At 44.3% G+C, this 19,491-nt stretch overlaps 2 protein-coding genes across 2 annotated transcripts in view; both read right to left on the bottom strand.

The window, feature by feature from the left end:
- Nucleotides 1-2,716: 2,716 nt before the first annotated feature.
- LOC130516402 (neuropilin and tolloid-like protein 2) lies at nt 2,717-15,943 on the bottom strand. The gene is made up of 10 exons (XM_057017466.1): nt 15,523-15,943; nt 12,891-12,947; nt 12,560-12,703; nt 10,285-10,533; nt 9,581-9,628; nt 9,035-9,162; nt 7,284-7,512; nt 4,925-5,038; nt 4,658-4,788; nt 2,717-4,497 (listed from the first exon to the last, which is right to left on the bottom strand). Exons 1-10 carry the CDS (start codon nt 15,530-15,532, stop codon nt 3,766-3,768), a joined length of 1,842 nt encoding a protein of 613 aa, XP_056873446.1. The 5' UTR covers nt 15,533-15,943; the 3' UTR covers nt 2,717-3,765.
- A 1,933-nt stretch (nt 15,944-17,876) lies between these two features.
- Nucleotides 17,877-19,491, bottom strand: part of itfg1 (integrin alpha FG-GAP repeat containing 1) — a 95,606-nt gene continuing 93,991 nt past the window's right edge. The window contains exon 18 of the mRNA XM_057017476.1: nt 17,877-18,761. Coding sequence (XP_056873456.1) covers nt 18,702-18,761 — 60 coding nt within the window. The 3' untranslated portion in view covers nt 17,877-18,701. The remainder of the gene's footprint in view (nt 18,762-19,491) is intronic.

Raw genomic sequence — 19,491 nt, 5'->3', positions numbered from 1 at the left:
TCTGGTGATAAATGACACCTCAGCCCTACTAACACACATGCACTTGAGTTTACTTTGAAAAACTTAAAGTTAATGTACTGCTGCGTCACCCAGTATGCAAAATCCTAACTTGTGGAGAAAAAGAAGCTGAACCTGCTGTATGCTAATGTGAGGGGTGTACACACATCTGCCCCTACCCCCACTTGAAGGGTCTGATCCCAGCCTTTACATCTGCTTCCTGAATACACACCCAATGTAAGAAGAGAGCAACCCAGAAAAAGTCAGTGAAAGTGTGGACTGTTGAGTCCCATGAGAGAATGTTTCCCAAAAACAGACTGGGAGACACTTTACAATGATGATAATGTCAACACCATCATGGATTATAGTAACCTCTGGTTGGAGCCACCCTGGAGAGTATGTTGTTTCTCCAAAATAAAAAGCTTTGGGTGACCTCTGAGCCTGACGCCCTGCTGGATAAGAAGTAGAGGGCTTTCATGACAGGGACAGAGAGGACCTCAAGTGTAAGATCAGCTGGGCCAAGGAGAGATCCAAGAAAAAGCTGGTGTGGCGGCTGCAGCTAAACAACACGTGATGTTCTGGACCTCTCTGGACTGGAGTCTGGACAGTGGGAGGAGAACAGCACTGGGCCAATCAGCTGGATCTGTTCTTTAATAGATTTGATTCCAACCACATTCCCATCTGCCATCTTTCCTCCTTCTCTCTCTTCATACAGCTCCAGTGCAGCAGACACCACCATCCCCCGGTAATCATCACCATTATCATCTCCACCTCCACCCAGCCTGTCACCTCCCCTCTTCACACCTCCCCCTTCCCAAACTCACACCACCCCTGCTGTCCTCTCCAAAACCTAGTGTGTTGAGTAGCACTAGATCCTTGTAGCGCTTCACCCTTTCTAACTTTTGTCTGTTATGTCCCTGATATACTTGAAGGACGCAGTGTCAACCGTGACAGCACCTCCTGTGTTCAGTAGTGAGCACTCCTGTTGCCTATAGTCCTAACATCAGGGTGGATGATGAGGTCATGGACTTGCTGGAGGTGCTGAATTACTCTGAGACTGCTGGCAGTGCCATGACAATCATGTTTTCCTACGTCTCCAGCACCTTCAACACCATTCGGCCATCTGTTCTGTAAGGGAAGCTGTTGGGGGGCTGGAGTGGATGGGGAACTGACTGCATGGGCTACTGACTGCCTCACCAACAGACCAAGGATGTGAAGTTGCACAACTGCGTGCCTGAGGTGATCTGCAGCACACCTCACTTCACATACAACACCGGCAGTTTATCAACTCCAGATGTTTTCTGACGATTCAGCCATCGTTGGTCGTGTGTGAGGGGAATGAGCTGGAGCCTAGGTCAATAAGTGTTGACATCCACGCAAGGAAACGGAATTCCTGCGGTCGTTCCGTTACATGAAATGCACGTGGACGCTTTATCTCGACTAGTCTGAATGCCACACCCTCGGTTGTGAGTTGACTTACAGATGGTTAGACGTCCTTCTGCGGCAGACCGATACCAGTGCAAAGGAGATCGTCGATCTTTCAGTCCCACTGCTGTAAAACCATACAACTCAACAGTTTAGTTAGTCTGCGCTGTACAATAAGTAACAATAAAGCGGAATAAATCCCATTTGGTCTATTTACCTTCTTACATAATATATTTTTATTTTCTATTTCTACATGTGATGAGAGTGATAGATGTGGTCAGCACTTTTGTTGGCCCTAATCTGTGTAGACATAAGTATTTGAGTATTTAGGATTATTAATTTCTGTACTACAAATATCTTGTGGGAATTCGGGAAAGATGATGCAGATATTTTCTTCTGGTCTCTTTTCATCAGAAAATGAATTTTTTATCGTCACGTTTTGAACTAAAGAAGCCTTAGAGGCCAAATGCCAGCTGACTCTCCAACTGACCTTAATTAATTACTATAACCTGGATGTCTTGTGTAATCCTGGTTATTAATACACATGAAGGGGAGGAATTTCCTTTAAAAAAAATCATGTACTGTATCCAACATGTTCCACTGGGATTTGCAAACAATCTTGATAACTGATCACACAGGTGGGACAGGTTTATTAGGGTGTAAGTGATGTACAGCTAACCTAATCTTGTGTTTTGTACCTCTCGCGAGGCTCTTGTCACATGGAGCGCATTCCCACCCCTGGATGACGTATCGTGGCAATAAAGGAATTTGTAAACCCTTTGCACCCCAGGAACAGACTGTTCCAGTGGCTGCCATCTGGTCGCCGGTACTGCAGCATCGAGGCTCGGACCACCACACCAGGAATAGCTTAATCACACAGGGCAATGACTTGTTTGTTTCAAATGATAATAGTTTGCATTAATTCTGTTGCTGCCTATTACTTTCGTACTTACCTTATCATTCCTCTTGTTTTATTTTGGTTGGGGCTTTAAACCTAATAACTTTATTACCAGTGATGGTTGATGTAATTTTCGTGCATATGAGAAAAAAAATGTGCAATCTTACATTTTGTCTGTTTTATACATCTTAATATAGAACAGAGCATTCATACTTTTCATGTAGTAAAGGCTTCAGTATCCCATCTATACATTCTTCTTAAATTCATGAAAATCCATAAAGTCTGGAATAATAATAATATAGTCCACAGACGAGTTTTTGTGCCTTACCTTGCAGTAACACCTCCAGCCAACAGATGGTGCTATTTCCTCAGAAAAGGGGAAAAACTCGCAGGGAGCCGAGTTAGCTCTCATTTAATTCAGCAGAATAAACTATACAACTAGGATTTAAAATCACGAGTCCCATATAGGCTGTGTGGCAGTCTCTGTAGGGCAACTGGTTGTGCTTGTTCCAAACACTCACAAACAGGGAAACTCAGAATTTACATTTTCCTCTTGTAAGGGTGGGGTTTGGGTGCAGGTGGTTGCCATTTTGATTCAGTCCAGTCACAGAACCACAGTTAACGCTCCATAAATAATTACTCTTAATAGAAATAGACATTTATTCTCGCCTTTCACCTTTTGCCCCTAACCAAAATAAGACCACGTCTTCATATACGCTTCCTGAGATTGAATGGCGCATACCCCCTTTATTCAGGGTGGGGTGGGACTAGTTAATCACATGATCATTTTCACCATCACTGAATTTATAATGATCTCCAACAGAAAACCTGTCCTTATCATCAACACCACACTTGTTCACAGGTATATGGGCAAGATTTTAGAAAAGATTAGAGTTAAAAGACAAGCAATATTATGTGTGTGTGTGGGTGTGTGTGTGTGTGTTAACTGTATACAGCACACTGACAAAAATAATCACTCCAAATATTAGAACACGCACTATATTGTATATCTGTGCATGGCAGGTGAATAAATGTAAATAGTCAGTCTTGCGTGTCAGTAATTGTCTGTTTCCGACAGCAGAGGAAGGTCTGGATCTGCATGCAGGGACCCTCCCATTTATTATACGCTTCTTATGAAAAGGAGAGATGACATCAAAGTTAAATAGAGGACGGGGGGTGTTTTCAGTTTCTCATCACTCTGCGTCCTGAAGAGCAAAATCACCCTCATCCTCCTCTGTTGTTCCTTCATTCTTCTTTGCCAGCCAAACCTTGGGTTGAGATGTTGAGAGAAGCCTCGTTAGACAGCGGTGGCAGAGGGATAAAAAGGAGTTTGGCAGTAATCGATGCGAGACCGTTGCGACTCCTGTCTTCTTTTCTTTTTCCTTTTGTGTAATTCGGCAGATGTAATTATTTCGGTGTCTATGTTCTTTGCCCCCCTTTAGGACTTAGAAGTCCATGGATATGGAGCGCTGCTGTGGGTCAACTATGGTGGTGCTGTTACGAGCGCTGTTGCCACGGATACTTAGGGTTCCACAGGCTCCTCCCATACCACCAATACCTCCGGCAATGCCACTGGGCCCCACCATACTCACCCCTCCAGCAATGCCTATTCCTCCCCCCATTCCTACGCCTCCTGTTATCCCTACTGGTCCTGCAATCCCTCCACCTGCTATTCCTGATGGCCCTCCACCCATAGCTATTCCACCTGTTGCCCCCCCACCCGCTCCTCCTCCGCCACGCCCATAGATCTCACATGGGATCTCCTCTGTGACACGGTCCTCAATGACCTGTTGGTCACAATCGTGAGTTTGTGTGTGCTGCTTGTAACCATAGCAGCTCTTCTTGTAGCTGGCTGTGGAGTTAAAAGTCTTCATGGGTGGCGGCTTGGAGAAGTCATTGTGGTAGGAGAGCTCCATGGAGCTCAGCGTGGTGCGGCTGTGTTTCATGCTGCTGCCACCTGTGGCCACTGAGCCTTGTGAGCCGCAGTGGTGTTCGTGAACACAGCGGGACATAGTGGAGGACCGCCGCAGCTTGTGGAAGCTGTCCAGTTCTTCAGACAGGTCAGCCAAATCTGAAGACATTTCTTTGTCCCGCAGGGAGAAGAGCTCATAGTGGGGCGGGTCAAAGACCTCCTGGAAACCCGCCTTGTTGAAAACACCAGGGCGGCGAGCTACAACCTGACAAAAGAAAAAGAACCAAAATCAAACTTTGCATGATGATACAACAATGCAGCATTTTCCAACTAATTGGAATTTTTAAATCTGGGTCTCCACTGAGAAACATTTCTTATTTCCTGCTAACAAAAAAGAGGAAAATCTACCCCAAGGGCTAAATTACCTTTTTTCTTGGCTGCTTCATCTGGACCAAGATGGAAATAATTAGAAGAACAAGAACTATGCCTGAAGAGACGCCAATGACAGTACCATGGGTCTTAGTGATCTGATGGAAAAGGCCCTTCGATCGCTTCTCTGCAGGGAAAAAAAGTTTTGGAGAAAACAAAAAAGAATAATAATGAACAAGCCGCAGCAGGCATAAAAACCAAGAAAGCTACTAATCAGCCAAAATAGCCTACAGTACATATCTCCGTGAAAGAAAGATGTTTACCTTTGCAATGGTTTTCATCCCATGGGTAGACACAGTTCTGAACTCCATTGCACACCAGGGAATTATTAATACACATGTTGCTGTGGCAGAAGAATGTATTGGCTGAACAGGGAGCTGCAGGCAAAAGGTGATACACATAGATAATAGAGTTTAGAAAGAAAACAACAAACAGCTGCCTGAGCAGAAGATATCTACACGGTAAAAGGTGGTAATAAAAGCTCTATAATTTGACTGTAGACATCTGTAACAGCATGTTTTTAAAGGCATAATGTTATTGAAATAATGGAAGTCTAATAGAGAAAGACTGAATGTACTGCAAAAGTGGAAAAAAGAAGGCAAAGAGGAGGAACAGGAAAAAGGGTGATGGTGGCTTTGAGCAACATAAGGTGAAAATGGTCAGACAGGTGCTGTGAGACATCAGACATTAAAGTAACCATTAGTGTATGAAAGGTGCCATGGCAGAGACTGAGAAGGCTGGTAATTGTTGTTGGCTGCTGGGCTCCAAAGATCGATGTGCTGCCAGTTACGAGGAAGCGCGGTGAAGATGGAGGAAGACGCCGACACATTTTTCATTCTGATGATTTTGTGAGGCGGTGAGACGTAAATGAGCCCTGCGTTGCTCCACAGTGCTTTGGGACAAACAACGCGCCTTCGCTTCATTAAAGAGAGACGTTCATCAGCAAAGCAGCAGCCTCACAAATGACTATCGAGGACCCACAGTGGGCCTGCAACATGTAAGCTATCAGTCAAACCAGCCTCACCAGTAACCTTAAAGTGTGCTAATATGACCGGTTAATCATGGATCACCATGATGTGTTGGATTTCAAATAGGCCTCAGCTCATGTTTCAGTTGTAAAATAAAAATTAGGAAATCTGTGGCGACGTGCAAACACTGACTACATATAAAGCGAAAGCTCCACATTAACAGCACAGTCCAGCGTAAAAGGTCACCAGCGGAGCAGATATAACTGATCTCTCCCTCAAACGCGGCCCACACAGGCCGCTCATGCAGTTCAGCACCGTTTCCAGCTGCCTTTTCCCTCCTCTGACAAACATTTCCACCTGCATTCTCTCTTTTTTTGGTCTCTTCTCCAGGAGCTGCAGCTACGCTGGGAGTCTTTATCAGAGCTGAAACAGACCGATCTGCTCCACCAGCTTCACCCAGCCCCACTCTGACAACACTGACCCCCCACCCCCACCCCATCCCCGTACCTGTTCCCAGCATTCTGCCTCTCCCAATTAAATCATTTTGAAAAAGGACAAGCAAATGGACCACGTGTGGGCATAAAGCTTTATCACCTGTTTACTATGTGAGAGGAAGTTTTTGAGTAGAACACATCGGGAAAGATGAACAATCTTCTTTTGTGGAAAACTCTACAATAACTCCAGCTGCTGACTACAATTAGATAAAGTTTGGGAGTTATCGAAGGGACCCCTCTGAGACATGTGACTAAAGGTTATTGATGGTCTTAAAACACAGAGTTAAAATAAATAAACCACCCGTGCTGAATTTAAAAGGCTACCAAGTTGTGACAGGAGTGGATGACAACATTGGTATTCAGACGAGGTTTGGGAAGTTTCCAGAATGCAGCAATTAATATTCCCGTCTATTCAGGCATTTAATACAAATATTACAGGCTTTGCTGCACGGCACTTCCTGATGCACACGCGACAGAATGTGTCAGAAATTTCCTCCCCCTTCAGAAATGTACTAGCTTCCTGTTTATCATCATGTTCTCTAGGTACATTAACACATTATGCTATTTGTTTTAGACCAAAACAGATCAGCTCTTTCATTATTCCCCATTTGTGACATATCGTTGCTACAGCATCACCCTGCTGTAATAATCATTTTGACGACTTCCAGCCCATAAATGTTGTAGATAAACGTGTCTCATATGTGAATTTAAAGCCTGGCCTAATGAGCTTCGCTTGCCGAAATGAAACTTCCGCAGGTGTCCGTGACGGCTGGAGCAGACTGAACGCACATAAATGAACAGTTTCTCTGTGCGAGAGGAGAAACTGGCTGTTAGATTATAAGAAAAACATACAGGTTTTTTAGCCGCGGCACTTCGGAGTCCTTAATGATGAAGGAAACCATTTTTGAACATCATACTTCTAAACACATTCTGGAATAAACCAATAACCTGTGGTTATCGTGATGCGGCGACTGAAATGTGATAGAAACGTTACCATTACAATCAAAAGGTCGGACTTCTGAAGCACAAAAATTCGCTCCCATCCAGCGAGCAAAGCTTTTGTTGTCGTAAGAAGCGAGCAGGATATAATTCAAGTGATGCGAGGGAGGAAGATGAGACAAAAGAGTTCAGGTAGAGGTGAAAAAAAAAGGGTCACTCACGGTCGACAAATGAGGTGAAGAGCATTCGGAACCGGCTCAGTCGGCTCTTCTCATCAGCCCACATCCGCACGACTCCCACGCCATTATCCAGCATCACATCATTGGCCACAGTGCTACAAAACTTGGCTTTGAGGTTTTCAATGGCACTGCTGCCATCATATATGGCCACAAAATTCTTCTTACATTCATTAGAGTGCTCCATCTGGTACTCCATGAAGCGCAGGTAGATCTGCCGAAACACAGCACGTTCAGAGTGAAGGTAATGTATATACTTTATCTCACCTTCTGATTGTTTTAATTTAAAGCGATTTATTGTCATCAGAGGATAAACATATCAATAGTGAGATGGGACAATATCTGGGCTTGGCCCTAAAGTTAAATATTAGCGTCCTGTTTTCCGCTAATACACAGTCACTACTTACATATATCTGCCATTTCCAAGCATACTGATCTAAACAAATGTATAGGTTATAATACATCTGATGGTATGATTTGGGTAGAGGCTTGGGAGACTGATGTTTGAAGCAGCAAAGCATCCGTGCCTCTCCAGATGGACTGTGGCTGTCAGATAGGGAACGAGTGGGTTCTGGTTCTAAACATGCACTGGAACCAGCATGCTGGACCAGGGCTAAACCATGGCTTCCACTCTAGGACCACTGAAATGTGTCGCATGTCCTTGGTGTCATTGGTCCAACCAGCATTTACACTCCAGGACTCTAACAGCCAGCCCCAGTGAAATCTCACTACCTTTAACACAATGGTGCGTGTTGTCATGCAGGACTTGAGGGTTGTGGGTGCGAACGTACTGCTCTGTTCTCTCAGCTTCGCTGAGCTGAAGCGGAACCCCGGCGCCTGGATTAGCTGCAGGATTGAAAAGTTGTCTGCTTCGCGACACATGTGTGTAACAGGCTGTGCACGTGAATGTCATGCATGAATGTTACTGCATGGCCTCATGAGTTCAGAATGTGTGACTGTACAATATTCTATATGTGGTGTTTTGATTAAGAGAAGCGTGCATCCGATGGTTCGCACCTAACTGGATGGAATTGTGTCAGTGTGCTGCCTTGTGGTCAGAGATTAGCCTATAGGAACATGCTGGTGACTCATGGAGTCATGGGGGAGACGCAGAGAGAGTCCAGAGGGGGGTCTGGTCCGTGTGACTGGAGCTCACAATGATGCTACACACGCTCAGATAAAGTCTCTACATCGAGTCATTTGACTGGTGGCTGTAATGGTTTCTTTCCATCAGTTCAGAATGGTATTTCCCAGGTTGACAGATTACAGACATACGAACACAAGTTTTTGGATTAGAGGGTTTTTTTCGATTTCAACTGATATTGGCTTGAGTATATTGGGAAAAAAACCCTAAACTAACTATCAACGCGATTCTTTTGTCTTGCTGGATGGTTCAATAAGATAAATAACTATTCAGAGCTGTTGCCTCTCTTCTTTATTCTTTCTTTTTTGATCTGGTAGCTGATATTCTTGATCAATAATGAGATGAGAGCTTACTAAACTCCCCCCCGCTTAATTGTGATCTGTTTTATTTCGACACCTGGGCGTCGGTCCTGATATTTTCTGGAATATACTGTTGTTAACATGCAGATTGCTACAGAAATAATGGTCCATGCTGTTAAATTGTATTATGTTGCGTGGATATTCATGAATTTAACAGCACAGCTATTGTTGGCTATGTAAACCCCAATCTTGAAAGACTGATTTAACCCATTTTAAGGAGGAATGTTATCGACCTTGGACTGAGGAGGGGCTCTGATAGTCCAGATACAGTCCAGAGCATCACCAGGTTTCACTCGCTCTTCGTCCTCCACCTGACTGGAGCGAATAACCCCGTCCCATCCACTGATTTCAAACTGGCAGTCTGAGGAGAGGCAGAGCAAAGGTGCATGAGGAGACAAAAGGAGGGGGAACAAAAAGGTGAACACGTGATGAAGGGATCAGGAAGGAAGAGGCTATAAACAGTTGAGACAAGAAGGGGAACATGACAGAGAGACGGAGAGATAGAGGATTTTATTTAAAGAAGCAGAGGATTTGAGATCGAGCATGTTGGATTAGGATGGGAAAAGGGAGGAAGTTGAAGAAAGGTAAAATGACAGAAGGCACATCTGCATGCTGTTTTCAATCGGTGCACATTCACACATGAACTCTATGGAAGTTTGTGTGCTTGTCAAGGTGCATTTGTGAGTTCAGCATTCATGTCAGACACAGAGATCTTCTGTTCTCAGATGAGCCCCTCAAAAAGCTCGAACACAAAAGCAGTAAAACACTGAAAAGCTTACCTGGGATGGGGTTTAGCAGTCCGCCCACGTGCAGATGGAAATCAGGGTCTGTGAGGGATAAGATTTGGGAAGCCCATTAATCAGAAACTGGTAAGCTGAGAACACAAGATAGGATGCCATTAAGACAGGCCAGATAAAGCAGAGAGGGTCTACTGGGAGGTAATATCTGTCTTCTGATGAGAGGCGCAGAATCCTGCTCATGTCGGGTTCAGGAGGCTCTCATGGAGATTCTGTTTACAGAACACGGGTCTGACCACGCAAGACCAGAATGGATGTTCAACCAGTCAACACGTCAATGATAGCAGGTAAAAATAGGAAGGAGAAACACTCAATTTCATTTACATGCAACTGTAAATTAATTTGTAATAAAATCAAAGCTGCAGAGATGTGCACTTCATTGTGTATTTTGTATATGACATCTATTTTGAATTCTATATGCTGTATTTTTATACATTTTACCTCTGTATTGCTACTATCCTGTATTGCATTGAGCTACTGGATCTTCACTTTCCCTTAGGGGTCCTTCCCAAAGGGATCAATAAAGTCAATTCATTTCATTTCAATTCAATTCAGTTCAACAACACAGTAGAGGAACTGTCGGGGCGTCAGCAGGAAAAATCTGGAATTTTCTGGGCAAGCGGGACACGAAGTGCTTGGCTGGAAACATGATTATCGTAACTGCAGGGGACGCAGCGCCACCTCACCAGCGATGAAGGTGTATTTGATGCGGAAGCCGAGGCCTTCCAGCTCTTCGTCACTGGTGAACTTGATCCACATGAAACGTCCCGTTGACGTAACCAGGCCTGGATTCTTTCCGCCACAGAAACGGTCAATAAGCGGGGAGAACCCAAAGGGTCCATCGCGGATCTCGATATGATCGAAGCGGCACTCAAAGGAGGGCTCGACGTAGTAATTCTTGTCAAACGCCAGCTGAATCCTCTGTCTGGGGAGGGCTTTGGTGGGAAATCAGCAGTGGAACAGAGGGAAAGCAAAAGTTTAAAGCCATGAAAAGAACAAAATCATGTAACAAAAGGAAAAATCTGAAAGGCTTTCAAACTGAGAGGAGATTAAAATCTGAGTAAATCTGGGTTTCAAAGTTCAGGACGCTGCACTTTCAGCTGATGTTGTGAATCAGTCTTTCAGTAGAGGCTGCTAAAGGAGGGATTTTCTCCAATGTTGACTTAAATATCACAATAACTGAACCTTCTTGACCACTGATGCACAGAGAAAACTGTCAAATTTAAAATACCTTCTCTGCCTTTCTCTGAGCAAAAACTTGCCAGGTAAGAAGAAATAAAGTATAATTAAGACATAAAAGCCAAAAGTTTCTGCCAGACTTTAAGGTCTGTTCCCTGCTATTGAAAGGGTTTCTTTCTGACTTTGTGGCTGAATCAACCTCTTCGGGCCTCATTAAATCACAAAGAAGAAACACAGAATCAGAGTTTGATGAAAAGATTAAAAGCCTCTTAAATGTTCAACTGCTGAAGGAACAGTGTGTTCACAATTTTCAAAAATAGAAAGAAATCAAACATATTCGAACGTTGGAGTGAGAGAGTGAGTTAAATCATCTACTTAGTGCTTTCTTTTTAAATTTGTAATCGTTATAAATATAATTTCTACTACATTTCTGCACCGATTTGGCATATCATGCTCAAATTATACTGAAATAGTGGAGAAAACAAAGCCAAAATGATTTCTATGGACAATCCAGACTTAAGAGATGAGTCACAGTAAAACACTGAGGATGTAGGCTGAGCTCTGAATCACTGCTGGCATGGAGACATGCTCCACCAGGAGGAAAAAGAAGAGGTCAAGGTTGGTGCATTCATACAGCCGTCATTCAGTCATTGCACAATTTCAGAAGCAGAACATCAGCACACAAGCTAGTTGGTTCAATAACTACTAATAAATGTGGTTTGGGATAATAATTTACACACGGACACCAACACTTCTAAATATGTGATGGGGAACGATGACCCTGAATAAAAGCAGCGATCTGGTCAGGTTGTGATTGGAGGGAACCTGATGTAAGTCACAGTGTTGCTTGAATCTGCTGCACATCAGTTATCTGTCACCTCAGACCTGCCTTTTTAACACGCATCCTTTCTCTAACCCGAACCTAAACCCAACCCTAACCTAAATCTTCAATCCACGGCTTAACCCTCAAACAGCCCTTTAAATTTGTGAGGACCAGCCACATGTTGGTACTCAAATTGTAGTGAGGACAAGAACACACACACACACACACACACACACACACACACACACACACACACACAGGTTTGACTCTCCAGCTCAGTTAAAAGTCTAGTGCCAAACAAGTCCAAACGGCCCCAAAGGGCAGGTTATATTGGTCACTGCGTGATGTTATTTTGAGCATCACTGTGATGGAGCGACACGTATTCAGCAGCAAACATGCCGGGCTGGTTTTGTCCACAGGGGGAGCCCCTGAGCTGTGTGTGAGTGAATTATCCTTCTCACCGCAGCGGGAAGAACCGGGCATGTCACATCCAATCTGCCCCAGAGACAGTAGAACTGTGTGAACAAGCAGTTCATTTATTTAGTGCAAGATATAAACCAATGCTCAATACCTCCATGTGAATAATGCTTTTATCTGCTGCTGCCTCTACGGTTTGCGATACAGCTGCCCATCAGGTTGCCAGTCATGTGCCGTTTGTTTGAAGCAGTGAAACAGCAACAGACACTAGATACGCCGCCATTAGAGGTGAAAGCAGCATGGATCTGATTAAGCCACAACTCATAATACACTAGTCTCCTTCTCTTTCTGAGGAGTTACATCTTCAGGGGGGAAACAAATGCAGGCTGGTTTACTCGGTAAATGTCAGGCTGCTGCCCGGTAGTCATGGAGGAGGAAAATCAGATGAGGTTTTAAAAAACAATGTCCTCCAGATGCTGGAGTTCCCTGACAGATGCACAACCTGTGTCCAGCAGATGGGAGGGGAGAGAGTTCTGCTGTACCTTCCAGGATGTAAACGCATTCTTTGTTAGGCGGATATGTGTTGGGGTAGTTCGGCGACGTGAACACGCCACCGTTGATGTTGCGGACCCATGTGCCACAGTCGTTCTGGTTGGGGCTCTGGCTGCCATGTTCGATCAGAGAATCTTGGAGCGAAAAGGCAGAGAACAGACAAACAAATTGGTTATTGATTTGGGCAGATCAATGAGGGAATGCTCATGAGGTTGGAGGGAAAAAAGGGATGGGGCAAACACAAGAAAGCCCTCTGTTTGTTTAAGGATTTCTGTGTATTTATGGATTTTTCTTTTCACATAAAACTTGGAATAAGCTTACCTTTAGTTCTCTGTGCCAGAGCAAAACCCTCCTCTATTAGAAAGAAGAGTATCCACGCTAGAGAAAACATAAAAGACATCAGCCATCGTAATAATTCTGGTGTTCAATACTGAAGATATGGAAATCAGCAGAATAAAACTGAGATTGGATTCAGTAAGGATTCCATCTGGCCTTGGTGACTATTGTCAATTCTAGACTAATACAACTTTTAAGCAAGTTATTAGTGTCATTGCATAATCAATGAAACTATTCATTGTGTATATGTGACATCAGACATATTTTATCAAGAGTCCGTGTAGATGGTAAACAGGCATTTAGTGAAGAATCATCTGGTAACTCAGAGCAGCTGTTCATCATCACAATTCAGCTGCAGATATTGTTTATTTGAGTAGGGCCCACCTTTCTCTCGCTAAAACCATCTGCCCAGTTTCTGTCACCTGCAAACTATTCCTATGCAATACTTTTTATTAGCCTTTGCTCAGTGTACAGTCAGGGATTTTTCCAGTATTTCAGTTAATTAATTGGCAGTGAAACCAGGAAGCAAACCATCGTCAGAGCAGATGCTGAGGAACACAGTGGAAGCGGAAATAAACTGCTTGCAGTGGTCGTTTTCAGCGAGGGCATTCGTTGAAAGATAAATTCAAACCACCAACTGATATCCAAACACTAATATTCTAACCTTCTAATCTGCAGCCTCTAGGCACCATATACATTACGCATTAGCAGAAAAGATAGGGGATTACAGGCGGCTGGGCGTAGAGCACTGATGACAAGCATGCATTTGCACACAATCGGTGAAATATGCTTTAATACAATGAAGTCTGCACTAAGGGCATGCATGGTCCATTCTCTGACACTGCCTCGCTCTGATAAGCTGCTGTAGACCTGATCCCCACTGAGTTTGGAATAGGTTGGCCCACTCACATTGAATTAGAGAGCAAGGATGAGTCTGGCATATTGCATAATGGCACGCAGGCAGAGGAAGAAGGGAAAAGAGAAAGGATGACATGGGTAGGTGGGGGGTCTAATTAAGAGCAATGCATGGTCAACATGAGCAGTGAGCACAGCTGCACCGAGGAGGATGCACTCATTCTGCACAGGGGCCCAGGCTGCAGCATTATAATGTCTGTCTCCATCAGTGGGCACTAATATAATGTAGGAGGGAGTCTGAACTGAATCACTGATACTGCCACAATAAAGCGCCCATTAAATGTCAAGAAGAAAAAGAAGGTGCTATTACACCAGGGACTTAAAATCACCCAAACTATTAAATATATAACAGAAATAGATCTATGTAGGAGTCAGAAAGCTGTGTTGAACAAAAGCTAACCAATAAAGAAAACTACTAACTACTTAATAAGAACTCCTTGAATAATTCAGGTGAAGGCATTTGTACTGGTTATAAATAATCCATTGGCTAAATAGTTACAATCTTTTATCTCTTTTATCATAATAATTTAAAAAATGTATATAAAAGTCCGTAACACATTAAACATCTAATTGAAATGAGGTTGAAAATTAGGCCACTGTGGACTGAAGATGAGGTTAGCCTGCACTGCTAACTAAGCTATGGATTAATTATACTAACAGTAACTATATTTATAGTTATATAACATTTGATCCTGTATAATTATTACTCATTAATCGTCGCAAGAACACGCAGTTTGTAATTACTCGCCGGTTTTAACCTGTTTCTCACGTCACAAAGACGTCGCGTCGGCACGCTTCAGGTGCTGATGGCGCGAGACAGCGCGTGGCTGCAGCGCGTGTCACCGGAGCAACTGGGCTGCACGAGCGCAGTCATCGCGTGCCCGGCGCAGCGGGACGTCGTCCTCTGCCCGTAAACTTTGTTTTTGCTGTCAGTTTTATTCAGTGAATATTCTGACGTGGGGGAAAATACGGTCGGACACACTTTTCCCTTCATAACCCGGCGAGCGCGCCTCTGTCTGGGGGCTTCTGTCGCCCGAGGACCGCAGAGAACATCGACCACATTTGTGCGGGTGACGTTCCTGTTTTAGCACGCGGCACATCAGCCTCGCGCGTGCGGACGCACCGCAGCGCGTCAACGCCGAACCTCTGGTTCCCTTACATTCTCTATCAGCATCGGTCCATAAATAACTACACGTAAAACTAATCCCAAATAAACTAAAAATCACGATTAATGATTAGTTAATTGATTATTTATGGGGAAGGAGGTCATTTATGGAAGGATGTTTTACTTTGCTAGACAGACCTAACCACGCACCTTGGGGTTTTGCAGCATCTTAAAAAAATAAAGTGCAGTCCAAGTGTGATTTTTTCCCCTGTAATCACAGTAAAAAACACAGGTACCATGTGGCGGTTTACATTTAGCTTATTTGTTAATCGTTTAATTCGCTTTACAATAATGAGTAAGATAAAAACGAGGCAATCGTGTTAAACTGGTCCTTTGTGCGCGCAGGACTCTTCGACATTTTTACGCTCTACAAAGTGCCTTAGAGGTGCCTAAAGTGATATTTCCAAAGAATAAATGAGCCATCGATCCACTTTACAAGCATAATTAATGAAAGCGAGCAACGCCTTTTGCCCAAACTCAACAAGAAATCATCTCTGTCCAACACGAGAGTTTGCGCGTCGGGATTCTCGCACTCACCTCTGTGCATTTCCTCTCGTGGTGTGATTCCAGCCCAAAAGCACCTTTCTAACAACGCCCTTCTGCTCTTTCCATTTTCATAAGTCCACCAGGCGCTTCACGCAATCCAACTTTTGTCTATTACCAATAAATCCATCATGACAGAGAGAGACAGAGAGAGAGACAGAGACAGAGACTCCTCTTCAGTTTAACCCGGAGATTAAGATGCTACAGCTTGGCATCATCCCTGGGAAGAGCGCGTCCACTGGGACTACAGCGGAGATAACGGGCGTAGGACTGACGCGCACAGAGAGAGGGAGCTCTCCAAAAGACGCATATGGATAAATGGGTGGAGGGAAGAGAGAGAGCGAGGGTGAGAGAGACAGAGAGGGGGAGGAGGAGGAGGAGGAGGAGGAGGAGGAGGAAGAGGAGGGGAGTCCGTTTGTTTCTGCTCTTCGCCCGCACCTCAACGATTCACAAGGCTCATTTAAGCCGCAGGCGCTGCTCTCTATACAGAGGAGAAAAATCAAGGTGCAGCCAAGAAATCATTTTTCCGGTTAAACCTTTCAAATTAAAACATTGACACTCGGAAGGGCAGGAAAGAAAGGATGCACACATAGGGGAAACGATGCAAAGGCTTTAAGCAGGTGTTTGTAAAAATAAAAAAAATAAAAAATGTAAAAAATCTGGCTTGTCTGCCTTTACAGCCCAGCTCAGGCCCTTCAGATACAGCTTGAGCTTTTCCCACCGTGTCACCATCTGGTTTAAACCCCATGTAGGTGTGGAACCCATAAGTGGAACCCACCACAAACCCAGAGGACTCAAAATGAGATCAAAGCTTCATCCAAGTTCTCTTGATTTTCTCCAGACAACTCTAATGCTGCTCAGGTGTGTGTGTGTGTGGCCTCCACATGGCGGTTTACACTCCCTACATCTGATCTCCTCCCAGACAAGGAATAGGGCATCGGTAAGCTCATCGACAGTTTGTGATGGCAAATGGTGGCGATAGATGAGAGGTGCTGGTTTACTCCAGCGGACCAGGTCTGGCAATGAACGAGAGGCTCTTATCTCAGTCCGTCTGCCTCAACTGGACGTATGTGCAGCCCTCCAAGGACCCGTCACGCTGGAGGATCTCGAAGGTGGCAGAACATTCTCTAGTGTCTCCAGACAAACATCTGTCTGCACAGTGGGAACCTGCCTTCAGCTAAGGAGAGAACAGGGCACTAATGGTGCCAATTCTGGTGTCCTGTGGCAAATACCAGTCTGGTGGATCTGGTGTACTGGTCGGTCTTCTGGTGTCTCCTCTATGTCTTGACAATGCAGGGAGACACAGCAAACCTGGAAGAGCTGGTACCTGGACAAGATCTGGTGGTGGGAACTCTGGAAAAATATAAAACTAGCTGAGTCGGATGCTGGGAAGGGTCACCACCTGCACAGCTATCACTTCAAGGGCACCTTTTGCTTCCCACCACCACCGTCGTCCGGCCGGCCCATTTGCACCCCAGCAGGTGCAACTGACCCACGGTCAGCGTTCCTTCCTGGAGAGGCTGAGAGCCAGGCTCTCCAGAATTCCTTCAACAATCTGCGTTTGTCTTTCACTGGTGGCAACAGAAATCCTCCGTTGTGACCTTGCCTGTGTGTTTCTGACAGTGTGCCAGAGAACATGAAAGAACGCCATCTGGACATGTTAACAAGGTCAAAGGTGTGATTTTGTTTAGGGTGGAAAACACACACACACACACACACACACATACACACGTAAATGTTGGTGTGATCATTTTCTGATTTGATTTGTGATTTGCTTAACTTCTACCAGGCTTCAGATCCCCTCCTCTGGTGTTCGGGCCAGGTATTCCTCCCCTCCGCTCATTTAATTGAGTGAATCTTGAAGTCTTCTGGATCCGGAGGGCCCGACAGGCATCGTTGGGAAAACGGAAGGCAGTTTAATTTCACCTCTCCTTCACAAAATTCAGAAACAAAAACGCATCAAGATGATTACGTGCGAATTCCCCTGAAGCCTCCTTGGAAGCAAATAAAGAAAATCTGATGAAAAGACTCCAGGGGAGGAATAACAGTGGTGAGTTTTGGTTTTAGGGTCGAACATGGAGAGTTCTCTGCCGCTCACGCTATTTTCAGTTCATTCAAGGATGCTTTGGAATTCACATCCTGCTCATAATAAAGTGCCCTTGGTCCAGCTTTTGAGTCCTCCTGAGATCGGTTCCTATGTTTTGCTTCGTCATTCTGGGTTATTGACTGATATTAAGAGAATAATTACATTTTCTTTGTTAACATGAGGCAGCAAGAGGCCTAGAAAACAACCTTTCATCAGCAGTGACGACTGTTAAAGAAGCAACACAAAGCTAAGTCATCCGGAGTTGATGTAAGCCAGAAAAACTTTATTTCAAACAGCAGTAAGTAAAATCATTTAGTAATTTTAACGCTCACTTTGAACATCAAACCCACAAAACAAAATAAATTACATTCACTCTGTTAAAAAAAATAATTGCACAACCTCATTGCAAATATCAGACCACACAAGACAACCCGTCAACAACAACAAAAAAGAAAATGACACCTTCAACAAGCTGGAATAGAGTGTGCTTGGTTTAAGGGGACAGAAGGGTTTTACCCACAGAAGCCTGACGTGAGAGCGTTAGAAGGAGGCAACAGAGAAAGCTTTTTTATTTTGGCACTGCCATTAGGAACTGTGAAATACCGTTCAGACGAAGGCCATTCGCTGTTGCTAGGGACAAAGATGCTCTGCACAGGTGCATTTTTGCTCAGAATCCACTGCTTTGAATGAAACAAAAGGGCTTCCTCTGCATCATATCAGTGGGGGGCAGAGGCCAGAGTTGATCATGCTGTCATCAGAGGTCATTCCAAAGAAATCCCTGCCTATACTGTGTCTGCAGGAGGAGATCTGGCCTGTGTGTGTGTGTGTGTGTGTGTGTGTGTGGAGCCTTGCTGCCAGAGCTCTTAGACGTCCACACTGGAATGAATTTCTAAACTGGAACATACGTTTTTCATGTCTGAGCAAACGGAGTCAAGCGTATCAAAAAGAAACATTTTAGGACAAACAAGGATCTTTGAAATGAGTCTCAGTGAAATATTGTGTGTGTGTGTGTGTGGGAAGGGGGGGGGGGGGGCTGGAGCGTAAAAGGAGTGGCGGAGGAGCTGTTGATTTCCCAGGATGCACTTCATCACATAGCATCAAAATGGAAGCGGTGGGCTTCCTGCCTCTTCTCTCGGTCATCTGCTTTCTAAACACACAGAAACAAAGCAGAACACTCAAAGTTAAGGTTCAACTTAAATTCAATTACACAGACTAAAACTTGTTCACCGTGGCGCCCAGCTAACCATGAAAGTAAATCCAGGAAAAGGTCACAACTGCTGTTATGCACACTTGTGCGTAACAGGTAGAGCTGAGAAAACAACCCTAACGTGCACAAACAAGCAGCTGAGCAAAGCAGTAAAAGGCTGTGATAATTAAAAGGCGCGATGACATTAATTAGTAATCACAGGTGCTTCAGTGAAAGTGATGCTGACTGGCATGAGTCTGAAGCAGAGTTGGACTCTCCATCCTTTCTCCTCCAGGGATTTAATCCACGATACTTTAAGTATTATATTTGAAAGTAATTCTGCTGTTTTATGTTTCAAATTTGAATAAAAAAAGATCCCAGTGCTAAAGACTGCTCAGTAACCCCCCGGCTGATAACCCTTCCAGATTCAAGTTACCCCCACACAGTGGCAAATAAAGCCCCCTCATTAATCTGTCATCTCCACGATTTATGTCACACTCGTGCCCTTAAAAATAAATAACTCAGCCATGTAAAACTTGGGGAGAGCAAATCAGGGATTAAAGAGAGACATGATGAAACATGAATGTGCGGAGCAGCATTGGAAGCAGAGCAGCATATTCCAGATGATGTGATCACAGTTGTCACCCAGCTCGGTTCAGAGAGCGACAGGCATTTATTTATTATTGAAATG

The sequence above is a fragment of the Takifugu flavidus genome, chromosome 2 (genome assembly GCF_003711565.1).
Source record: "Takifugu flavidus isolate HTHZ2018 chromosome 2, ASM371156v2, whole genome shotgun sequence".
NCBI lineage: Eukaryota > Metazoa > Chordata > Actinopteri > Tetraodontiformes > Tetraodontidae > Takifugu > Takifugu flavidus.
This window is presented reverse-complemented; position numbering and strand designations above follow the sequence as displayed.

Excerpts from the sequence above, each read along its gene's own strand:
- LOC130516402 (XM_057017466.1), bottom strand. Across the intron at positions 12,704-12,890 it reads TCTGGCACAGAGAACTAAAG|ATTCTCTGATCGAACATGGC; the intron begins GTAAGCTTATTC and ends TTTCGCTCCAAG. Across the intron at positions 9,163-9,580 it reads ACTGCTAAACCCCATCCCAG|ACTGCCAGTTTGAAATCAGT; the intron begins GTAAGCTTTTCA and ends GCCTCTCCTCAG.